This window comes from Ahaetulla prasina, chromosome 2 (genome assembly GCF_028640845.1).
Source record: "Ahaetulla prasina isolate Xishuangbanna chromosome 2, ASM2864084v1, whole genome shotgun sequence".
NCBI lineage: Eukaryota > Metazoa > Chordata > Lepidosauria > Squamata > Colubridae > Ahaetulla > Ahaetulla prasina.
In genome coordinates, this window is record NC_080540.1 from 81,310,092 (window position 1) to 81,333,726 (window position 23,635).

At 43.0% G+C, this 23,635-nt stretch overlaps 1 protein-coding gene across 1 annotated transcript in view; it reads right to left on the bottom strand.

Moving 5' to 3' along the window:
• NSD1 (nuclear receptor binding SET domain protein 1) overlaps positions 1-23,635 on the bottom strand; it is a 78,281-nt gene that overhangs the window by 8,842 nt on the left and 45,804 nt on the right. Inside the window, exons 7-21 of the mRNA XM_058171756.1 lie at positions 23,402-23,508; positions 20,856-20,931; positions 18,765-18,883; positions 12,306-12,446; positions 10,015-10,138; positions 9,367-9,567; positions 9,006-9,185; positions 8,021-8,177; positions 6,772-6,977; positions 6,038-6,150; positions 4,742-5,011; positions 2,956-3,072; positions 2,541-2,682; positions 919-1,025; positions 187-388 (exon numbers count right to left, since the gene is read on the bottom strand). Coding sequence (XP_058027739.1) covers positions 187-388; positions 919-1,025; positions 2,541-2,682; positions 2,956-3,072; positions 4,742-5,011; positions 6,038-6,150; positions 6,772-6,977; positions 8,021-8,177; positions 9,006-9,185; positions 9,367-9,567; positions 10,015-10,138; positions 12,306-12,446; positions 18,765-18,883; positions 20,856-20,931; positions 23,402-23,508 — 2,262 coding nt within the window. The remainder of the gene's footprint in view (positions 1-186; positions 389-918; positions 1,026-2,540; positions 2,683-2,955; positions 3,073-4,741; positions 5,012-6,037; positions 6,151-6,771; positions 6,978-8,020; positions 8,178-9,005; positions 9,186-9,366; positions 9,568-10,014; positions 10,139-12,305; positions 12,447-18,764; positions 18,884-20,855; positions 20,932-23,401; positions 23,509-23,635) is intronic.

Here is a 23,635-nt window from a genome sequence, read left to right on the forward strand (position 1 = left end):
TTCTTTGAGAAGAAAAACACAGAACACTTTTAAAAGAAAATTATGTTTATAGGTTTATTTTAAAGAACGGAACTTTAGCCAATATGTAGCAATATGTTCTTTTGTCTTCCCTACATGCATATGAGCTACCGTTTTCATCCTGGAAATACTTTCTGCAGTAACAAAATAGGAGAACACATGACTGACCTGCAGGTCGCCTAGTCAGATTGAGGCAGTCAGCATGGTAGACTTTGGGGCAGCCTGGTCTCTTACAGGAAACCAACTGCCCACCATCTCCACAACTGAAACATTCATCTTCCCGCTCTTTTGTGACTTCCGTCTGTGATTTGCGCTTCCCATGCCGCCTCTTACATTTCTTAGATTTCTCTTCTGTAGCAGGTGGCTGATTCTAAAGACAGAAAAAAATTCCAGTTAGCAATTCTTCAGGATGGAAAAAAATCCCTGTTCTCATATAACTAGTTTTATTTAACTTGTTTAACTAAGATACATAATGAAATGTCTAAATCCTAGATGGTCCATTAGTAGATGTACATCTACAAGGAAAACAAGAATTGCTCTTCTTCTTTTTCTTTTTAATTTGTACTCTCAGCTGTTTAAATAATGCAGAACAGACAACAGGGATGCTACTTTTATTAACAGGACCAAATTACACAAATATTAGAGGACCACAGCAGTATAAGCAACTCCTGTGTATCCAGTATATGTAAGAATAGAATAGAATAGAATAGAATAGAATAGAATAGAATAGAATAGAACAGAACAGAATAAAATAGAATAGAATAGAATTTATTGGCCAAGTGTGATTGGACACACAAGGAATTTGTCTTGGTGCATTATGCTCTCAGTGTACACAAAAGAAAAGATACCTTCATATTTTCAAAAGATATTTGAAAAATATTCAAAGACACACTGTTATACCTTTGGTCGTACTCCAAGGAAGCCACTGCAGTTTGGTGCTCCACACTTGCACACCGTTTTCCCATTCCCCAAACATTCCAAGTTGTAATTAAAAGTCAGCTCGGTCCCTGGTAATGAAAGAAATCAGTAAGACCTACCTGGATGATAACATACAGGTTTTAGAGCATGAGATTCAGTATCTAATAAAGGAATGAAAGATAAAAAGTCAACCAAACAAGAATATTTGTGCAACTTTGAGTTGTGCATCAGTTGCGGCCTCTCCTGAATTGGGAGTCTCTGTGCTCAGTCTTTCAAGCCCCAGTCATCTCAAGTTGGACTACTGCAACACATTCTACATTGGGTTACCCTTGAAGTGCTACAGTGATGCAGAGTACAGTGCAATTCTTGGGATTCCAAGGGTGGCTCATGTAACACCACTGCTCCACGAGCTGCACTAGCTGCCAACTTCTGGGTGCAATTTGAGGTGTTGGTAATCATCTTTAAAGCATGGGTCTGTTAGTTGCTCATCCTACTGGGACTGGCCCACCCCATCCTTGCCTGGGATGGCCACAGTGTTCTGGCTGGCAGGGTCTTCTCTGCATTGCCTCCCCCGCCCCCGGAGTGAGACCAGTTCCAACCCTCCTGACCTACCACTTGAGCTTAAAGGCCTAGCTCTGCCAGTAAGCTTCGGTTCTAAATGAGGGGCTTCATTTGGTTGACAGATTAATATCACATCCCTCTCCATCCCCCCGCTCATCCTACTCCCTCCCTCCCCAGCTATTGTATTTTGTATTTTTATATTTTTGGGAGTATTCATGTAGTTTTATCTTTTAATATTGTAAGCCATGCAGAGTTACCCTGTGATAAGATAGGTGGCCAATAAATTTAATTAATTAATTAGTTAATCTAGAAGAAAAACTAGAAGTGCTCAGGGAAATCTATTTCTATTGTGTTAAGCAGTATCTACTAGCCTATATTTCAGTACTGTTTCTGAAGTATAGCTGTGACATGTTTTTTCTAACAGAATGACTGCAACACAGAGCATTATCCATGGGTTAGTAATGCAATTATTAGAGATTAACCCTTTGCAGAACCTAATCCCACTAAATAAAACATTGGTGTTTCTTCACTGTTCCTTTTATACCATTTCTCCCCCTCCTTTCAGGACTCTTTTCAGCAGCTACAAGACTTCTATAGGCTCCTAGAGAAGTGCAGTCTTACTAATGCTGACAAGGGAGGCAGGATTTCTTCAACCAAGCAAATGAAGGAACCCCTGGTATCAAAAACTATGCAGGAAAGTAGCGGAGAAGGGGAAAAAGAAAGACATGAGGTTTTAAAAAAAACCTTCATTGTGGGGTATTTAGAGAAAAGAAATGAAGAACCATGCATCTACAGCAAACAGTCCTCTGCCATCTTTCAGGAAATAAATGAGCAGAGAAAATGTAAAGGAAAAAGACAAATTGCAGATGGAGTCAGGATGAGTCAGTTCTGGCTATCAGACTGTCCACGTACTCAGGGAACAACTTATCTCTTCAACACTAATATATTTGTCATGGGTTTTATAATCATCAACAGACAGCAAAAGCCAAGCATTTAAGACACCCCAAATGTTTCTAAAGAGAGGTTTTATGAGACATACTGACCTGCCTTAATATTTACAAGGGCAAACAACCCAACACGAGTATCTCCATTCACTGACCACTTTTGTGTCTCACAATTTGGCTGGCAACAATGGTTCATGAATCGAGCATAATTGCCCTTTGGTCCAGCATCAATTATTCGATCCTAAAATCACCAAATGGAATAACATCTTTTAAAAACATAGCTTTAATCTTTTTTTAGCTGAGACTACCTAATATGTAGAGCACTTTAAAAAATACAAAGGTGAACAAACAGAACAGTTCAGAAAATACAGTGTGCACAAATGTATCAAAGGAGCATTTGTTTTTTCAAGGGTTTTTTGCATTCTATTAAATACTCCAAATGCTGAAACAAAATTGTTTTTATATAGCTACCCGTCACTCAATGTACCGCAAACAAAAAAATTTTTTAACCCACCTTGTCCAAAGTCAGCATGTAAAAGTTGGTGATATCATGTTCTTGAGCATAGCGGATTCTGGCCCGACATTCTTCTTCATCTATCAATTCTCCCACATACTCATTCACAAATTCACCCTGAAATTCCCAGGAATGGAAGAACAAGTAAGATTACAAAATTAGGAAAACAAAAAGTTCTTCATTAATATCAATATTCCAAACTACTTTTTTGAGAAAAGTCTGAGGAGGCACCAATCTATTTCATGTTCAATAATGTTCTCACTCTTACTATAACAATAAGCCTACATATGGTTGCTTTTGAAAATCCAGAAGCTAGGAGGTTTGCTAGAAAGACCCAAGCAGCCTATATATTTGTCACACAGGTAACTGTTGTGTCTTCGGCTCCTGAGCTGGGCCTCCTGGCAGAGAGTGACTCAGAGAGTGAGGGGGAAGAGCCGACAGGGCTTCCCTCTGCAGGACCTTCCTCTCTGGCTCCGCTCCAGGTCCCAGAGGCAGGCCAGGTGGAGGAGATGATGAGGCCTCTTTCTCCCGCACCTTCCCCCTCCCGGGCAACACCTCAAGACCCAGCTGATGACAATCAGTCCTGGTTAAATCCCAGGCATTGCAGAAAGGAGAGGTGGGAACAACAAAAGAAGGGGTGGGGCAGGCCTAGAGAGTGCTGAGTCACGGAGCCACACCCCACAGGGTATAAAAGCAGGAGGAGCTGCTCTATAGCTTCTTGTGACGGACAAAAACTGACTCTTGGAAACTTTGGCTGCAATATTTCGAGACTAAGAATTTGGCTTCTGGATTTCTGTTTATTAACTGCAGTTACGCAGGCTTCTGAGGAGATAAGAGAACTTGGCAGGCAATCGCAGGTTCGTTGCCAGAACTGATATCTGTCATAGGAATAAATTGCTGGCAAATATAGTCATCTTGCGTGTCTTCTTGGTTGTGGTTGCGGGGTGGGGGGGACACAGAACAGTAACCAACAAGTGAAATATAACCAACTTATTTATATAATCAGTAAAAAAAATACCTTGCCTTTGAACTTTAGCGCTCTTAACAATTTGGAATTGGGCTACATTATGATTATATATTCATATGTATTTATATTCCACTCAAAATCTAAGAAGTCTACATGAATTTACAGATTGCAGTTTCCCACTCTGCTTTTTCTCAGGGCTACTGTTAAACACTTGCAAAAACCTGACTACTGAAGCATCTGTAGTAGCTGTTATACTAAAACTGGCAAATATTTTAAGGAACGTTTGTTCAATTACTTCCTGATACAATAATCTAGTATCATGTTTTTTATAGCACATTTTAAGAATTTTATGAATATTCAGTAGTAATTTATGTAACATCTTGGGTATCAGAAACAATGAGCTGCCATAGACAATTTGTGTCTTTTAAATCAGAATTTGTATGACAAATAACTGACACTGAAAAAAGAAACAGTTGACATGGAAAGGCAATCAGTATAAGGAATACACTGATTTGATGGATGTAATTTAAGATTCCATTGTTGTATAATCTAACCTCTATGTAGGTAGAAAAAGTACCATGAGAAATAAAACTTCTACCATGTATTTATGATGTATATGAAAACAAGAAAATTGGATTTTTCTTTATTTTTAGATATGTGGTAATTATAATGAAAATAAAAAAAGCAAAAGTTGACTTTGTAAATATATACAAATAGAATGAGACTATTGCCCTATACATTGTAAGCCGCCCTGAGTCTTCGGAGAAGGGCGGGGTATAAATGTAAACAAAAAAAAAAAAAACAAAAAAAAAAAAGTACCTTTTTAATGTCTCTCTTAGCTTGCAAACCCCAGCCACGTGCTAAAGTACGGACAATTTCTACTTCTGGATACTGTCTCTTGGTGAAACACTGGTTTTGGCAGCGTTCTCCAGCTAGGCAAACCGCGGGATGACATTCGTAGAGCAGCAGGCGATTAATACACTCTGAATCCAAGCCACAGGGGTTTTCATCTGTAGGCTTGCAGTTACAGTGTGGTATTTCAGACAAATCTGCTGTGAAGATCTGCACTTTGCCCACAGACCTGTTTACCTACAAGCAGAAATAGACAATTCGAAGTGAACCCATTGTCTTAGGAAGTGTACATCTTGAAAACGCCACTCTCAGGGGTGAAATCCAGCAGGTTCTGACAGGTTCTGGAGAACCAGTAGTGGAAATTTTGAGCAGTTCAGAGAACCGGCAAATACAACCTCTGGCTGGCCCCCAAGTGGGGTTGGAATGGAGATTTTGCAATATCCTTCTCCCAGGAGTGGGGAGGGAATGGGGATTTGGCAATATCCTTCCCCTGGAGTGGGGAGGGAATGGAGATTTGGCAGTATCCTTCCCCTGCCACACCCACCAACCCACGCCCACAGACCTAGTAGTAAAAAAAAATTGGATTTCACCACTGACTCAGATGCACTGTCTGGCAGTACGCTGAAATTCACTGAAAGATAAATAACTTTTGGCAGCATAAATGATAAGTAAACAATGTTGGAATAGTTACTAATTTTTTTTACAGCTGCAGAGGGCACTTTGTGCTACTTTATTAGTACCACTACCAGAAGAAATAGTACGTATTTCACTTCCTCTCTGTGACCATATAATGGCTGTCAGATGGGTTGGCCTTCCAATAATATATATGTAAAAAATTATATCTTTGCTGAACCAGGAGATTCCCTTATACAAATTTGCTGCAGGTTAGCACCAAGTTCAACTCAGTGTAGCTAACAGCTAATTTGCATACAATGAGATGGGACAAAAGGTTTGGGAATCTACTTGTGTGGTTCGTTTAAAAGTGTTAGGGTACAACAGCAAAGACTGTAAGAATTTCCTTCCTTCCTTAAATTTATATCCAGTATTGAATTTCCATAGGGTAGTTGGAAATCAGGAAACATAGAAATTTAAATCCAAGCTAAGCAAGAAATATATGTACTAGTTGACAGCAATTCCTGGTTAAAACTAAAGCTTAATATACAATTAAGGCTTGCAAAAGTTGCATAAAATCAATCTCTTAAACAACAATTAACCACTCAATTACATTTAAGGTACTATCAGATCTCTTATGTGCATTCTGACCTTAATGTGTTTGTATGGTGGAGGTTTCTTATCATTCTTTTTGTCTTCTTGTAGCTGACGCAGTTCTTTCTGTGCCTTTAATTCTTCAAATCTTACAGCAGCTTCCTGTAAAGCTAAGTTGAGAATTGCATTTTTTATTATATTTGAACAGACACTTTTATATACCTTTCTGGCTGGTATATGGATCTGGATCGTTTCTCAAGATTTTTGTATGAAAAATCATATGTGAATAAATGTGCAATAGGCACTCAAAATAAGGAGGAGGATATATCCTAAGCTATGCAAAGCTTCAACTCAAATTCATCTTTCCAGAATCAGCAACGAGATATGTTTGGGAAATGAAGTATGCTCTGTCTGAACCAAAGAGGAAGTTAGGCTGAATGAAGGTGTAAAATTTGCTTTGTAATGTCAGTGGCTAGATACCCAAATCAATGACAAGCCTTCAAGAGGGAAACACATATCTATAGACTATTATGGTGGCTTTACTCCAACAAAATCAAAGCAAATATAACATCCTGAACTCCTGCACAAAATTGACACGTATAAGTAACCCACAGGCAGATTCATTAACTGTGATAAAAATGCAAATATTAGATTGTCAATGTTTTAGCTTACCTTTGCTCTGAGACCAGAAATAATAAAGTAAATTGATATATCACAGTATAAGCCAAGTACTTTCTGCTTTTATGAAAGTTAAGCACTTTCTTAGATTGGATTGAATTAAAGTAAGTTACCCTTCTTATAAATGCCATCCACTCCCTTTGCCATCTTATCCTTGCTGCTCACATCTCCTTCCATATAAGGAAACACTCGAGCCTGGTGAGTCCAAAGGTAATCATTTGATCCGAAAAAAAGAACAGGGAATTCACCAATGACATGTTTCATCTTCTGAATGTTGATAGGAATGGTCCTAGGGTGGCAAACCTCAGCTGGCCACCACCTGATGATAAAGAACACAAGGTAAAGTAATGAAGAGATATATCTACTGCAACTTCTCTTCTCAGATATTTGCCAAGTCAGTCACAATAGGACAAGACCAGATGCTTTACATCAGAGGTGTCAAACACTATTTCATTGAGGGCCACATCAGGGTTGTGTTTGACCTTGGGGGGGCCAGGGCGGGCGTGGGTGCCTGTGGTGGCCTGAGTGCTCTGCCAGCGAAAACGGGCTGCCGAACTCCATTTTTGCTTCCATGGCTGCAGGCAGCCCACCCAAGCTCTGTTTTTGCTGGCAGAAGGTTGTAGGAACCGTCGCAGCCAAAAATGGGAGCCCAAGTTTTGCTGTCAGAGACACCGCGGGCTGATTCTTCGCTGTTTCCAGGGCAGCCCTGGGGGCCGGATGTAAGCACCACACGGGTCAGATCCAGCCTGCAGGCCTTGAGTTTGACACTCCTGCTTTACACGTTCTCTTCACAATGTGAAAGCCTCAGCAGGAAAAACTGAGGATAAAACACACACGTACGTTAAGGTAGCTGTCATTCCAGGTAGTCCTCGACGTACGACCTCAATTGAGCCCAAAATTTCTGTTGTTATGTGAGAACTTAGTTAACTTAGTTTTGCTCCACTTTACGACCTTTCTTGCCTCAATTGTTAAGTGAATCGCTGCTGTTGATAAATTAGTAACCTGGTTGTTAAGTGTGAATCTGGCTTCCCCATTGACTTTGCTTGTCAGAAGCTCACAAAAGGGGATCACATGACCCCCGGAAACTGCAACCGTCATAAATATGAGTCAGCTGCCAAGTGTCTGAGTTTTGATCACATGACAATGGGGATGCTGCAACAGTTGTAAGTGTGAAAAATGGTCATAGGTAATTTTTTTCAGTGCTGTTGTAACTTCGAACAATTACTAAATGAATTGTTGTAAGTTGAGGACTACCTGAACTATAAAGATGGTGGTGATTTCTTCTTCTAATGGACAGACTCAGATTATATCCGAGACAAAATCAGTAATTTAGGTGTAACATGAATTGCTTCTTTCACTCACCTGTAACGCCCCACTTTCACCCAGACCACTTCCTTATAGTGTGGCTTCTTGCCAGCCTTGCACTCATTACAATACCAGCTCCCCTCTGGCATGTCAATGTTCAGACACTCCCGATGGAATGCGGCAGGGCACGACTCACAGCACAAAAGGCTACCACCTATAAGGACGAAAGGTGGGTTATCACAGTTGTCAGAACCAAGTTACCACCAGTAATAGGATTTATAATTAGAGGCCTTAACGCCAATGTAATTTGCAGGTATTTAATGCTACAACTACTATTTGTGCAGAGATGCCCTCGCAGGACTGGGATTAGCCCTCGCGGGGCTGGCTTAAATTTTGTTGTATTTTTAAATTTATATTTTATATTTCTAAATTTTATATGAATTTTAATGGGTTCTTAGAATTTTAAATGTTTTAAAGTTTTCGGCCAATTGTATAATAAGTTTTTTAATTTTGTTTTACTTGTATATTGTATTGTTTGGGTTTTATTTTGGCTGTACACCGCCCTGAGTCCTTCGGGAGAAGGGCGGTATAGAAATCTAATAAATAATAATAATAATAATAATAATAATAATAATAATAATAATAATAATAATAATAATAATAATAATAATAATAATAATAGCTTTTTAGACTGGCCAGCATCTTTCATCTAATTGTATACTACAAATAGTTCACAAGATGATAAAGGAATCAGGGAGGAGTCATCACTATACTTTGCAGAAAAGATGCAGAGAAAAACTTAACAGAAATATAAATGAAGCTTCTGATCAATCAAGTCCTAACTCATCTTAACATCTTATTCTGAGGTTTAGTTTTATCAGACTTTGCATGGGGATAATATCTAGGATATTTTTGCTTTATTCTTCAGATACACCCATCACAAATTCCTTCTCCTATCTTCAGAGGTGTCTTCCAATACAACAACAAAGAAGTCTTAATTAAAATATATACAATGCATCACATCCAGCAAACAATGCATTACCTTCTGAGCAAACAAAACACCAGCTGACGTTTACATGCTCATGGTTTCTACAGCCCCTTCGCGGGGTAAAATGATTGGGGCAGATAATGCTGTTGGAAGCAAGAATCACTGTCCCAGCAGCAAGGCAGAAATCATTTGAGTGGTATGCAACAGGGCACCGCACACAACGCATCAAGCGACCTAAAAAGAAATATATTGAACTGCAGTTCTAAAAATTAATATGTCTGGGAAATAATAAAATTCAAATTTCAATTTAAAAAAAAAGTCCATTGAGTTTTTAAAATGTCTACAAATAAAACCCACATCTTGCTCCAAATTTTGGCATCACTGGACTGACTATAAAGAAGCCCCCTGTATGTACCTTTAGATGCAGAAATATTAGCTGGGTTAGCAGCATGGCATGTCATACAGATATGCAGTGAGCAGCGAAAGCCCTTGTTCTGCATGACTGTGGGAGGATATTTCTGTATACATTCTTCATGATAGTATTTGCCACACAGAGGAAGTAAACAACGCTTTGCATTCTCCCCACTATTCTTGCATACAAAACACGTGTGAACTCCTAAAGGAGAAATCAAGAACAAGAGATAGGGGCATTCAAATACAGAAGCAACAACAACCAAAATTTATTATTAAGACCAGAGAGAAGGTCTCAAAAATATTCTAAATCAGCTGACCACAAGGCCATCTGTTCCCCATAGGAAAACCACTTGTTTGCAACAAGTTCAAACACTTACCTAAGAATATAAGAACCTAAGCAATGCCCTGCTGGATTAGACCACTGGACTATCTAGTCCAACAGTCTGTTTGCACAGTGGCCAGCCAGCTTTACAAGGAAGCTCGGTAGCCTCCATAAGATGTTCTTCAAGGGCAGTCACAATGCCATCAAGGCTAACAGCCATTGTTCCCCATGCTCTCCATTAATTGGTCCAACCCTTTTTTGAAGGCTGCCAAGCTGACAGACAGCACCGCTTGATAGTAAGTTCTTTCCATTCACCCAGTACTGTACCTGTGGAACACTCAGTGCAGATAAACTTGCCCTTCGGCATTTCTGAGAGCCCGAGGCACTGCAGGTGGAAAGCACCACAGCACTGAGCTTCACACAGCAACAATTCACCTGGCTTTTCACAGATCTGCATGTAAATGAACAGTATGTCACCATAAGCTGTTTTTTTTTTGTATGTACAATAATATACAAAACCCCAGTTGCAATTTCATTTGGAAACATTCAACAATACTTTTTTTTAAAGTATACAGATTCTTCTGTAGAAATATAAGCAATTTAGATTTCAAAAGTTAAATTTAAGTCCATCCTACAAGGCAAAATTTAGCTCAATCCCTGTATCCCCCTTCCCCCAGCAAATGTGTTTACTTGCGTTTCTTATCTACCATAAAGTCAATAGGAAAACATTTTATACATTGAAACATAAGGGAGCTAGTTCTCAAACAGAGAGGTCACTAAGCAAATGAATAAAAAGAGCAGGGGAATTCAACAAAGAGAAGGAAAGAGGCGGAAAAACTGGAGAGACTGGTGATTCATTGCTGCTTCTGCTGCTGGCTGCTTCCTGGGTGTTTCTGTGTTTGCTTGCTTAATGTTTCCTGAGTAATATTGGGGTGTAGCTGGAATTCTGTTTGCTGCGGGTATAGGTAGGGCATCTTTATAGGACATACAAGGAAGCCAGTTACTCAGAAACCAACTCTTTAACTTGTTTATTGCTTATTGGAACATAGAGACAGTGAGGAACCTGCTCTCATGACCTGCAAGGGATATGTCAGGTTTGGGGGGGGGGTTTCCCATGAAGACAAGTACATGCTATTAAGTGTAAACCGACTGCTCTTCTGGAAGAGAAGGCCAAATTAACTATCACTTGGGAGAATTTTTAAATCAGATGCAGGAAATCGTCACACTGGGACTGCAGCACCAAGAAGACTCCCAGAAACAGCTTACTGAAAGAGCAGAAATAATGGAACAATTCCCCAAAACTTTTACAGGAGCCCTTGACTTATGACCGGTCCCCTAGTAACTATTCAAAGTTATAAGAAACCTTCCAAGGGATCTTACGATCTAGTTCTAAAGTTGTGACATCCCCTCACTGATGGTCACATGACCATATTTTGAATGTGCAGCAACCAGCCTGCATTTACAGCAGTTTGCAGCATCCTGCAAACACATGGCTGCATTTTATAGTATGGCCGAACTGCCTTTTGACTATCATGACATATGACTGTGATGGACAGGTTCCATTATAGTTGTATGTTGAGGACTATCTGTACACCTGCTGAAAAACATCCCTTCCTATGTCATCAAATGCACAACTCAGAGCCTTGAAGACACTACAAGGTGCTATAATATACTGATGGATTGGGTGAAGGGAATGAAGAAACAGGTGGGTTTTTTTTCCATCTCTTCCTGTTGTAGAGCATAGTCCAGTAAGAAAACAATAATAATACTGGATGTCAACGATCTGTCATGCAGATAGTATGGAATGGAAGCAATTTTGATACTTCCAAGGTAAAGGACTCTGGTAAGCTGACTCAAGATATTCCCACATATGAATGGGGAAGAAAGTGTTTGGAAATCACTTTGCAACCCTCATTTGGAGAGATTTAAACTGAAACTTACCAGGGTGGGGCGAATGGGGGGCAGAGATCCCAGAAAACAGCATGATGCCATGTACTGAGACTACGAGGGACTCAATAATGAACAATTCAGTAGCAGTAAAACGGATCTTATTAACAGAAATCCTTAGATCAAAGACAGTACAGAAAGGCTTGGGCTTTCTCAAAAATGATTCTGGAAGTACTACTGCACACTATTCCATTAGGAAAAAAATGGGGACAGGAAGCTTAAGAAATCATTATGAATACATAGGGAGCTTTTAACTCAGCTGGGAGTTAAAAGTAACAGATATAGGAGAAACAGAAGAGAAGGAATCAGCAAGGAGATAACCAACAAAGGCAGAAAGGACATTAGAAACACTAACATGCAAGGAAGAATCTTGTAAGGGAAGCTGAAGTGACTTTCAAGAATAAAAGATCATGATGACAATAATGATGATGATTATGATGATGATGACTTCAAATTTTTATCTGCCACCTCATAATTCTGGGCAGTTTGCAAGTACAAATAAGTCTTGTTTGCAAAAGTGTATTTTAAAGGGAAAAGATCAATACGAACAAAAGCACTTAATATACAAACAGTCTATAAAGAATTGAGGAATGTGGAGTGTTTCTGGTTGTCTAATTGTTTCCAGCCATCCTTACAGTTACCGTGTTAGGACAAATATTGGAGGCTACTACCTGACACACATTCTCCTTGAGAGCAGCTCCTCCACCTCGTTCCCCCTGCAACTTTTTGGACGAAGGCAACCCAGGATCATTTTCAGAACCTTCCTCAGTAGTTTCCTTCGGGCTTCCAGCTATTCCATGAGATCTGTCACCCTTTAAAAAGAAGAAAAGTAAGAGATTTTAAACAAACCAACCATATTTAATATATACCTAGTGGTTTCCAGATTTGCCATCAGCCATGACACACATGAATGTTTAATAAATTAGTTTAATTCTTCCACTCATGTGAACACTTTCATTTTTAAAATAAAACCAAGTAGATGAAAAGAACCATTCAGAGCATAAAAGAGGGGAAAAACATTTGATAAAGAATATGGTTTAATACCAATATAAAGTAAAAAAACTGGGAGACTGTAAAGATTCTTGAGAGTCTCTTGGATTGCAAGATCAAATCAGACAATCCTAAAGGAAATTCATCCTGGCTGTTCTTTGGAAGGACAGGTACTAAAGCTGAAGGTCAAATATTTTGGTCACCAAATGAGAAGAAAGGACTCACTGGAAAAGACTCTGATGTTGGAAAAGATTGAAGGCAAAGGGAGAAGGGGACAGCAAAGGATGTTAGATAGTGTCATCATGTCAGGGTAATGATGATTTAAAGCTGACCAGCCACTGTAAGGCTGTGGACCAGGATGAGTCAGCAGGGTTACTGCCACTTTAAGAAGATGTCTATATAAGGGAGGCCATGAGAGGGCGTATCTTTCCCCCCCAGTGTATCACTCTCCTTGTTGTGTTCTATCCAGGTGTGAAATCTACTTACCTTTTTTTTTTTCTTTGCATTTATATCCCGCCCTTCTCCGAAGACTCAGGGCGGCTTACACTATGTCAAGCAATAGTCTTCATCCATTTGTATATTATATACAAAGTCAACATGGCTCTGCGCATGCGCAAGATGGCAGCCTAGCCGGAGTTCGGAGACGACGAGGATTATGTGAGGAGGGGGATGGCGGCGCCCAGGCGGCCTGCCGAACAGCTTGCGCCCCCCGGTTAACTGTATCATCTTCTGGACAGCCGTGGGGGAGGTCTCGGGACCTCCCTGGACGCGCGGCTGCCGAGACCAGGGCTGCGGAAGGGCGAGCTACGAACGGCGGCCATTTTACCATCCGGCCGGGCAGGAGCCGAAGAAAGTAACAACTGGGTAATGGAGGAAAGGACGCCGGGACCCAGATGGCTTGCCGAGTGGCTTTCGCCCCCCGGTCAGGTATACCATCTTTCGGGCAGCCGGGGGAGAGGCCTGTGGGCCTCTCTGGACTCCCGGCTGTCGGGAATGAGGCCGGGGATGGGCGAGCGGCGAATGGCGGCCATTGGACAACGGACGAGGCCGCGGCTTATATTTAGTTGCTGGGAAGCCGCGGCTGGGTTTCTCTCCCTGACATCCAGCGTTCTCGGGCTATTTCGGAGAATTTTGGGGGCTTACCAGCTCTCCTTGGTTCCCCTGGTCCTGTTTTGGATTTGGTGGACGGCCATGGGGCGAAGGGCTGTGAAGGATCCCCCTGGTGGCCCCTGCTGGAGGTGTCCCGGCCTAGTTTGGCCTGGTTGGGCCCAGCTAGGCCTGCTTCTTCCCGGATTAGGAAGTTACATTGCCATCTGTGACATTGTCACGCATTTGTTATCTTGCACTTTGTATGGCGGCGGAGTTTTCTGGGTTCGGCCATCTTTGGACCTTCCCGGGAGGATGAGTGGAGACCGACTGTTGCAGTGGGACTTTATCTTGAAACATCTATTGTGGAACCATCTACCTCGGAAATAGCTGAGACGCCATGGACGGAGAGAGGAATACCACCTCTATTAGATTATGGATTTTAGGACTGAGCTTGGTGCAGAGTAGTAATAACTTTCTACCATCAGACTACATCTGCTTATTGTACTATCTTGTGTCAGCGTTAAGCCAGCCACCATCCGAAGATATTCTGGCAGATGGGTATCCATTAGGATTTGGCATTACATCCTGCCACCCCAGACATTATACTACTACCTCTCGCTGTCTTCTTTCTCCTGCTTATGCTTTTGAACATTTATGCGATATTCTGCTTTGGAACTCTTGCGCCTGCGAGGTGCCCCCGCCTCGCAGGAATGGCCCGCCGCATTATCAAGGGCCGGCCTCAATGACGGGTCTTGGGACCCACAGAGGTGGCATGCGAAAAAAAAGAGCCTTTGGGGGTTTTTAGATAGGGCTTTTTTAAGGGGTGGGAGGGGCAGGGCGGGTGTTGGGGGTAGCCCGTCGGGTGGGGAGCCAGTCCTTGCGCGTGCTCGCGACGGTTTTTTAATGGGTTCGGAGGTTAGGGGGGGAGATTGCGTTCCTGCTGGTGAGGGTGGTCTGATTAGCACGGTAAGTGGGAGGGGCAGATATGGCGGAAGGGGGACCATATCGTTTTGGGGGTCGCATGTCGATGTTTGCAGGCGATCGCGCCCGATCCCCCGCCCTTTCCCGTTCCCGGATGGTCGAGACCCTCAGAGCCTGGGCCTTGGCTGATGTTATGCAACGCACGGTCCGTAGTTAATAAGGCCCCTAATACACGATCTTATTCAGGGGCGCTATGGATCTTATAGGCGTTACGGAAACCTGGCTGGGCACGGAAGGGGGTGTGCCCCTTGTTGAGATGTGCCCGCCAGGTTTCCGTGCATTCCATCAGCCGAGGGCCCAGGGCAGGGGTGGAGGGGTGGCGGTTGTGATTAGAGAGAGCCTAGAGCCGAGGGAGACCACTGTACCTCAGATTGCTGGGTGCGAATCCCTCTTGTGAGATGGGGTCATAGGTGTCAGGTGGGACTACTGATCGCGTACCTGGCTCCTTGCTACGTGACAGTCGCCCTGCCCGAGCTCCTGGAGGTGCTGGCCGGGGTGGCAGTTGAGACCCCCAGACTTTTAGTCATGGGGGACTTTAACTTGCCATCTTCCGGCTTGTCATCGACAGCAGCTCGGGAGTTCATGGCTTCCATGACGGCCTTGGACCTGACCCAAGTAGTTGATGGCCCTACTCACATTGGGGGTGGCACTCTGGACTTGATTTTTGTCTCTGGTCAGTGGTTGAGAGATCTGGACTTGAAGGAAATAGTCATTGAACCTCTGTCATGGTCAGATCACTCCCTTCTTCGCCTGGACTTTCTGACCGCTACTCCCCACCGCAGGGAGACGGAGCCGATGCGTTGGTTCCGTCCCAGGCGCCTGATGGACCCGGAGGGGTTCCGGACGGAGCTTGGGCCATTCCCTGAGGGTCTGGCTCACGGCTCGGCTGAGGAACTTGTTGCGGCCTGGGAACAGGCCGCGGCGGGGGCCTTAGACCGAGTCGTGCCTTTGCGGCCTCTGACCCGGCGCAGGTCCCAACCGCCCTTGGTTCTCCGAGGAGCTGCGAGGATGAAGCGCCAGAGAAGACGCCTAGAGAGTTCCTGGAGGTCTAGCCGTTCGGAGGCTGATCGGACACTAGTGAAGTCCTATACTAGGACTTACCTAGTGGCATTGAGGGAAGCGAGGCGTAGCTACGCCTCCTCCCTCATTGCATCGGCAGATAACCGCCCAGCCGCCCTGTTTCGGGTGACTCGCTCCCTTTTACATCAGGGGGAGCGGGATGACCCGTTGCAGGGACGTGCTGAGGAGTTTAACGGTTATCTATACGATAAAATCGTTCAGCTTCGGGATGGTCTGGACCAGAATTGTAGTGACGCGGGTGAGACGGCTGAGGGCGGTCTTGGTGACATTTTATGGGATGAGTTTGACCCTGTTGCTCCCGAGGACATGGACAGGTTGTTGGGGAGGCTGAATGCCACCACGTGTTTACTGGACCCGTGCCCCTCCTGGTTGGTGCTGGCCACTCAGGAGGTGACACGAGGCTGGCTCCAGGCAATTACAAGTGCTTCTTTGGTGGAGGGAGTCTTCCCGGCCGCCTTGAAAGAGGCGGTGGTGAGACCCCTCCTCAAGAAGCCTTCCCTGGACCCGGCTGTTTTAGGTAATTATCGTCCGGTCTCCAACCTTCGCTTGTAGAGAGTATGGTGGCATATCAGTTTCCCCTACACCTGGATGAACTGTCTATCTAGACCCGTTCCAGTCCGGCTTCCGGCCCGGTTACAGCACTGAGACGGCTTTGGTCGCGTTGGTGGATGATCTCTGGAGGGCCAGGGATAGGGGATGTTCCTCTGCCCTGGTCCTGTTAGACCTCTCAGCGGCTTTTGATACCATCGACCATGGTATCCTGCTGCGCCGATTGGGGGGATTGCGAGTGGAGGCACCGTTTATCGGTGGTTCTCCTCCTATCTCCGATCGGTCGCAGACGGTGTTGACGGGGGGGCAGAGGTCGGCTCCACGGCGCCTCACTTGTGGGGTGCCGCAGGGGTCGATCCTCTCGCCCCTTTTGTTCAACATCTATATGAAGCCGCTGGGTGAGATCATCAGTGGCTTCGGTGTGAGGTACCAGCTGTACGCTGATGACACCCAGCTGTACTTTTCCACACCGGGCCACCCCAACGAAGGTATCGAAGTGTTGTCCCGGTGCTTGGAGGCCGTACGGGTCTGGATGGGGAGAAACAGGCTCAAGCTCAATCCCTCCAAGACAGAGTGGCTGTGGATGCCGGCATCCCGGTACAGTCAGCTGAGTCCTCGGCTGACTGTTGGGGGCGAGTCATTGGCCCCGATGGAGGGGGTGCGCAACTTGGGCGTCCTCCTGGATGAACGGCTGTCTTTGGAAGATCATTTGACAGCCGTCTCCAGGAGAGCTTTTTACCAGGTTCACCTGGTGCGCCAGTTGCGCCCCTTTCTAGACCGGGATGCCCTATGCACGGTCACTCACGCCCTCGTGACGTCTCGCCTGGATTACTGCAATGCTCTCTACATGGGGCTCCCCTTGAAGGGCATCCGGAGGCTGCAGTTAGTTCAGAATGCGGCTGCGCGGGTTATAGAGGGAGCCCCTCGTGGCTCCCGTATGACACCTATCCTGCGCAGACTGCACTGGCTACCTGTGGCCTTCCGGGTGCGCTTCAAGGTGTTGGTAACCACCTTTAAAATGCTCCATGGCATAGGGCCGGGTTATCTACGGGACCGCCTACTGCTACCGAATACCTCTCACCGACCTGTGCGCTCTCACAGAGAGGGACTCCTCAGGGTGCCGTCAGCTAGACAGTGTCGTCTGGCGACACCCAGGGGAAGGGCCTTCTCTGTGGGGGCTCCCACCCTCTGGAACGAACTCCCCCCAGGACTCCGTCAACTTCCGGACCTCCGAACCTTCCGTCGCGAGCTTAAGACGCATTTATTCATCTGTGCAGGACTGGCTTAGATTTTAGATTTTAAATTTAGATTTTAAATTTATAGATTTTTAAATTTACAGGGGTTTAAATTTGGTTTTAAGATTTATATTTATATTTTTAATATTTGGCATTAGAATAAGTTTTTTAATAGTTATTTTAATTGTATATAAATGTTTTATGTGCCTGTGAACCGCCCTGAGTCCTTCGGGAGATAGGGCGGTATACAAATTTGAATAAATAAATAAATTGAATAAATAAACTTATTGCCCCCAACAATCTGGCTCCTCATTTTACCTACCTTATAAAGGATGGAAGGCTGAGTCAACCTTGGGCCTGGTGGGGCTTGAACCTGCAGTAATTGCAAGCAGCTGCTGTTAATAACAGACTGTCTTACCAGTCTGAGCCACAGAGGCCTTACCTACCAGTTTGGAAGTGCATGCACCACGCACGTGAAACCCTTCTGCACATGCGCAGAGAGTAAAAAAGGTTATTTCCTGGTTAAAACCAGGAAGTAACAACAACCGGGCAGGTGGGCGGAGCCTCACACTGACATCGCTACCAAACCACCCGCCACCATCACTACTGGTTTGGCCGCACTGGTACAAACCAGTAGCATTTCACCCCTGGTTCTATCTGCAATGTAATTCTCCGTGTAGAGTTGAAGATTTATTGCTTGCCTGGTATGTGCCTACCACATGTATTTCTGTATGTAGAAGTCTTGTATATAAACCACTGTTTGTAAGACAAACCTCTGTGTACTGGTTTTTGCTCCTGGGTTCTCACAAAATGGTAGTCATGCTGTAAACACTCTAACACATCAACACAACAAACATGAGTTTGGGCAAACTGCGAAAGACAGTGAAAGATGGGGAGGAGGCTGGCTTGTTGTGATCCAAGGGGTTGCAAAGATTTGGGTGTAACTCAGTGACTGAACAACAACAGATACTATTATTAGACACCCCTCAAATTTCAGAACAAAATTACCCCAAACCCTCTAGCTTACCCTGGTCATGTGACTGTCTCAACAATATCTTTTAAAATTAACATGATTAGGCTTTTTAAAGCAAGTGCCTACTTTAGCAGGGAAATATTTGTTGGCAAAACAATATTTATTAAAATGTCCCTTCTTATTCCTCAATCAAATTTGCAAAGTCATATCATACAAAGTTGATTTAGCAGTACCTCCGTGTTTGGAGTTTCCTCCTGAGTATTGTCACTCTTTTCTTTTTTACAGGGAGTTGCTGCCAAGCTACGGCGCTGCCTCTTTCTCTTCCTCTGTTTCCCAGGAACCTTTTCAGGAGCTGCAGCAAGGAAGACCACACATCTGGAGCTGTATCTGGAGCTGTAGGATGTTAACTTCCCCCACAATACAATTCTGGCACTCCTGGTCCTCAGAACTGAATACCATAATCTAACCTTGGGTACCTTCTGTTAATTGAGCAAAAACTTTTGCAAATTTTGATTCCCCTTCAGTGGCTATATACACAGTGTAATGACAATGTCGATGCATTCCATATTTTGGTTCTAACAGTTTGAAAAATGTGTCTGTCCATTTGCAAACAGCACACCCTACTTCTTCTGTAGGACCATTGTGCAGCAAATAATTTATCTGTGAATTAGTCGGGTCCAAGTAATTACCTAAAAACTGATCTTTCTATTCAGAGAACAATAGAGGGACAGTATTTTAAATAAGCAAATGGATAGAAGTTACAAATGATGTTGCTGAAAAGATGTGACTTTGAAGACCAGCCATTGCTTGGTACACACTATTTGCTTGAAAAATTTAACAGGCTTCTCTTCTCTGCCTAGTAACCTCTTTCCCCCATCACCTCCATAGGGTTTTGATATCCCTTTTCTCTGCTTCCATTCTTAATGCAACTGCCCTTCCATCATCTTTCTCCTCCTCCTTACTGTTTTTGCCGGAAGGAGAGAGCAGAACATGAGAATACCTGATCATTTCTGGATATGGAAGCAAATAATCAAGCAAATGTGGATTTATATTTTTCCTACCTATTCTTCCTTTGTAGGGCATGTTCATCTTTAATGCAGACAGTTTACGTCTAGATAAATGCAGCGCTTGAAAACTACATATCAAAATTAAGGAATAATCTCTATTGATTGTGGATGCCTTATCCTTTAGAATAGCGGTCACCAACTGGTGGTCCATGGACCACTGGTGGTTCACGAGAAAATTTTGGTGGTCCACAAAAAGATTATTTGCATTTTTTTATATTGCACTAAATCAGGGTTCCTCAAACTACAGTCCCTAGGATGGATACGTGCAATGAATGTCTGTGTTGCTGCAGAGTCTCCTCCTTTGGGGTCTTTTTGTGCAGGTTGGAGGGGGCAAAAATTCTGACTTGGGGTCTGCTCCAGCCTCCTGGTACGGGGCTTTGGGCGAAGGCTGGAGGGAAGTGCCGCTAGTGGCGAAGAGCCAGAGGGCCTTGTTCCAGTGGGACTGCATCATGGCCTGGAACTGGCTGACCATCTCAGCCTGCTGAGCCTCCAGGTGCTGGTACCTGGCCTTGCACTGTCGCAAGTCTTCCTTGTGCTTGGAAAGCCTATGCTCGTAGTCCTGAGCGAGGTGCTTCTGCTGAGCCTCCTACTTGGCCAGATCCAATCTGAACTGAGTCAATTGTTTTGCCAACTGTTTCTGGTGGTGGCCGCTTAGCTCCAACAACTGCTTCCTGTTGGGGCCCTAAGGAGCCCAGGAGGGCAGGCAAGGAGTGGCTGGGAGGGGAGGGGCAAGGTGCTCCCGACGTGAGTGACATCGAGTTGGCCATGCCCAGTCACACGACCACCTAGCCATGCCCACCCAGCTGATCATTAGGCAGATCATATTAGTGGTCCGCAGGATTTAAAATTGTGAATTTAGTGGTCCCCGAGGTCTGAATGGTTGGGGACCCCTCCTTTAGAACATAACCAAAAAAAGTCCAGTTGGAGCTAAACTTCACAAAGTTAAGTCAAAGAAGACCTGATTCTCACACAACCTTCTTCTCAAGATGACTTCTATTCATACTCTTCATATGTTCATGTTTTTGAATGTTCCTGAATTATTCCTCAGAATGTTTCTGATGAATTCCAGGTAGAGCCAAGATTTCATTTTAAATAAGTTCAGTCTAATGAGATAAAAATGTAGTTCTTTTTTATTGGGCTCAGTTTATATTTGGTTCATATGAAGATACTTACATTCACCATAGCTGATGGATTCTGAGATGCAATCCCAAACCCTTGCTCACTTTAGTATTATTTACTTATGTATGCATTTCTTACCTTCCACAGCATTTGAAAGCCGAGATGTGGAATAAAACTCAGGCATTTCAGTCTCCAAAGGACCAGCCTCAGGAAACTGTGGATAAGCACCATCGATAATTTAGAACATGAAAACACATTGTTCTACAAGGACATATTTTTAACAAGTTTGGCTAAAAATGCAATTCCAGTTGATATGTTACAAACAAATTTAAATGAGAAAGATGCAGAAGTGGGGCTGGACAGTGGGATGCCATGGATATATTATATATATGTGTGTGTGTGTGTGTGTGTGTGTATTATATATGTATATATAATACATAATGTATTATTAATTTCCTAAATATTTAAAAGTCAGACTATGAAAATCCCAGCTCCATTCCTGCAGCTGGTCAGAGTAATTCAGTCACATGGGCTAAATGACTACTATGCTCAATGACCAAGATTCCAGTCCCAGTTGCGGTTATAAGTTGAGGACTACTTGCTTAACATAAAAGAACTATAACAGTCACTATGAAGGAAATATAGGTAGAAGACTAGCAGAGTGCATCCATGAATACCAACTAGCAGTGAGAAGTTCCTTAATCTCATAACATATAGCCAGACTCAACAATGATTTCACCAGGGAAACTGTCAGCATTCTAGATCAAGGTAAATCCAAAAGCATGACATAATTCCTGGAAGCTTGGTATTCGGTCAACAGGCACATAGAAATAAACAATATTACACACCATTCAAAAGAGAAAATTAAAAAACTAAAAAGAACAGTCAGACCAGAATATCTCCCCAATCAATATCCAGATAAAGAGGGATTAACATCAGGAGTAACACCAGACAAATAATCAAGCAGTAAAAATGCCCTAATCAAGGAACTAGCAACTTAGAAAAACAAGGAGTAAACAACAGCCTAATCAAGGCACTATCCAAAAGAAAATAGCACCCCCACTAACATTGACAGGGAAAGCTACTACCTAGCAGTATATATATAACAGAGCAAACTCCACTTTCTTCCAGCACTGAAATTTCTGCCAGCAAGCCTCCAAGTTCAGAGAGCACCAACAATTCCATACTAAAAGTATCTCTTCCCTCTCTTACTTTTATTCACCTAGAAATGGTCCTTTCTGGGATGCTTTTTCCACTCCCACCCCTCCCCTCTGGACTCATATTTCATTGAGCATGCCCAATTTCTGTTATCTGACTCCTCCTAAGAGTGGGTACAATTCACAAAGCACTTCAGTTCCAATCCAGGTTTCTTTACCAAATAGTTCACAATTCAGATCACCAGGTCATAATGTAACCTCTGTGTATACCATGTGTGTTTTAAAGAATATGCAATGGGAATGTTATAGATCATCTTCTGAAATATATCACATGGATTTTTTCCCTCAGCTTCTATGCGTTAATCAAACATATGCTGTCTAAAATTTTATACTTCTGTAATTTATTTAGTTATTAATTTTTTTGAGTGGCATGGTGGCCTAGCGTTGAAGACTCTCAGCTCTCACTTGAAAGATTGAGAGTTCAATCCTAGATAGCAGCATATATTTCTCTCCTAGAGCACAAAAAAAATATATATCTGCTGCGCACTCTGTGTAGCATCAGGAAAGGCATCTTGCCAGTAAATGCTCAGCTCCATCCAGTCGCCGCAACTCTATTCCTAATTAAGGGATTACAGGGTTGCAACAAGGAGTTTTACTGATTGACCAAATTTATATAGGCGCACAAGGCAACTTTGGGTTAGGCACAATAACTTACAGCAGAACTTATAAAAACAGCAAGTACATGTATAAAAACAATAATAATAAATATCATAACGACTAAAAAGACAAACCATAAGTGAAGGAGAATAAAAAACACCTCCTTATCTATGGAGCCATCTACAGAAGTCTCTGGTTCCATGGAAGCCCCAAGCCTCGTCACCATAACCAGGTCTTGAAAGTAACTGATTTTCAGAGTAAATGGTAACATTTTAAGAATTATTTTTAAACTGAAAGAAAGATCAATTTACCTTCTTTATAGAGGTCCACTCTCTCTTTGGTATAAATGTTGTATCCAAATCATTGGATTCTAAGAGCTTTTTTGTTGGCTTTCGCTGGCGCTTACTCTCAAAGCTTCCTACAAGAAAAAAAATATATCTGCTGCGCACTCTGTGTAGCATCAGGAAAGGCATCTTGCCAGTAAATGCTCAGCTCCATCCAGTCGCCGCAACTCTATTCCTAATTAAGGGATTACAGGGTTGCAACAAGGAGTTTTACTGATTGACCAAATTTATATAGGCGCACAAGGCAACTTTGGGATAGGCACAATAACTTACAGCAGAACTTATAAAAACAGCAAGTACATGTATAAAAACAATAATAATAAATATCATAACGACTAAAAAGACAAACCATAAGTGAAGGAGAATAAAAAACACCTCCTTATCTATGGAGCCATCTACAGAAGTCTCTGGTTCCATGGAAGCCCCAAGCCTCGTCACCATAACCAGGTCTTGAAAGTAACTGATTTTCAGAGTAAATGGTAACATTTTAAGAATTATTTTTAAACTGAAAGAAAGATCAATTTACCTTCTTTATAGAGGTCCACTCTCTCTTTGGTATAAATGTTGTATCCAAATCATTGGATTCTAAGAGCTTTTTTGTTGGCTTTCGCTGGCGCTTACTCTCAAAGCTTCCTACAAGAAAAAAAATATATATATATAAAACAGTGACTTCACTGGATTTAAAAAAGCAGCATCAAACAACTAAGAACAATGGCATTATTTATTAAGCTTCTTCACAACAGAAGGAAAAAAACAAGAA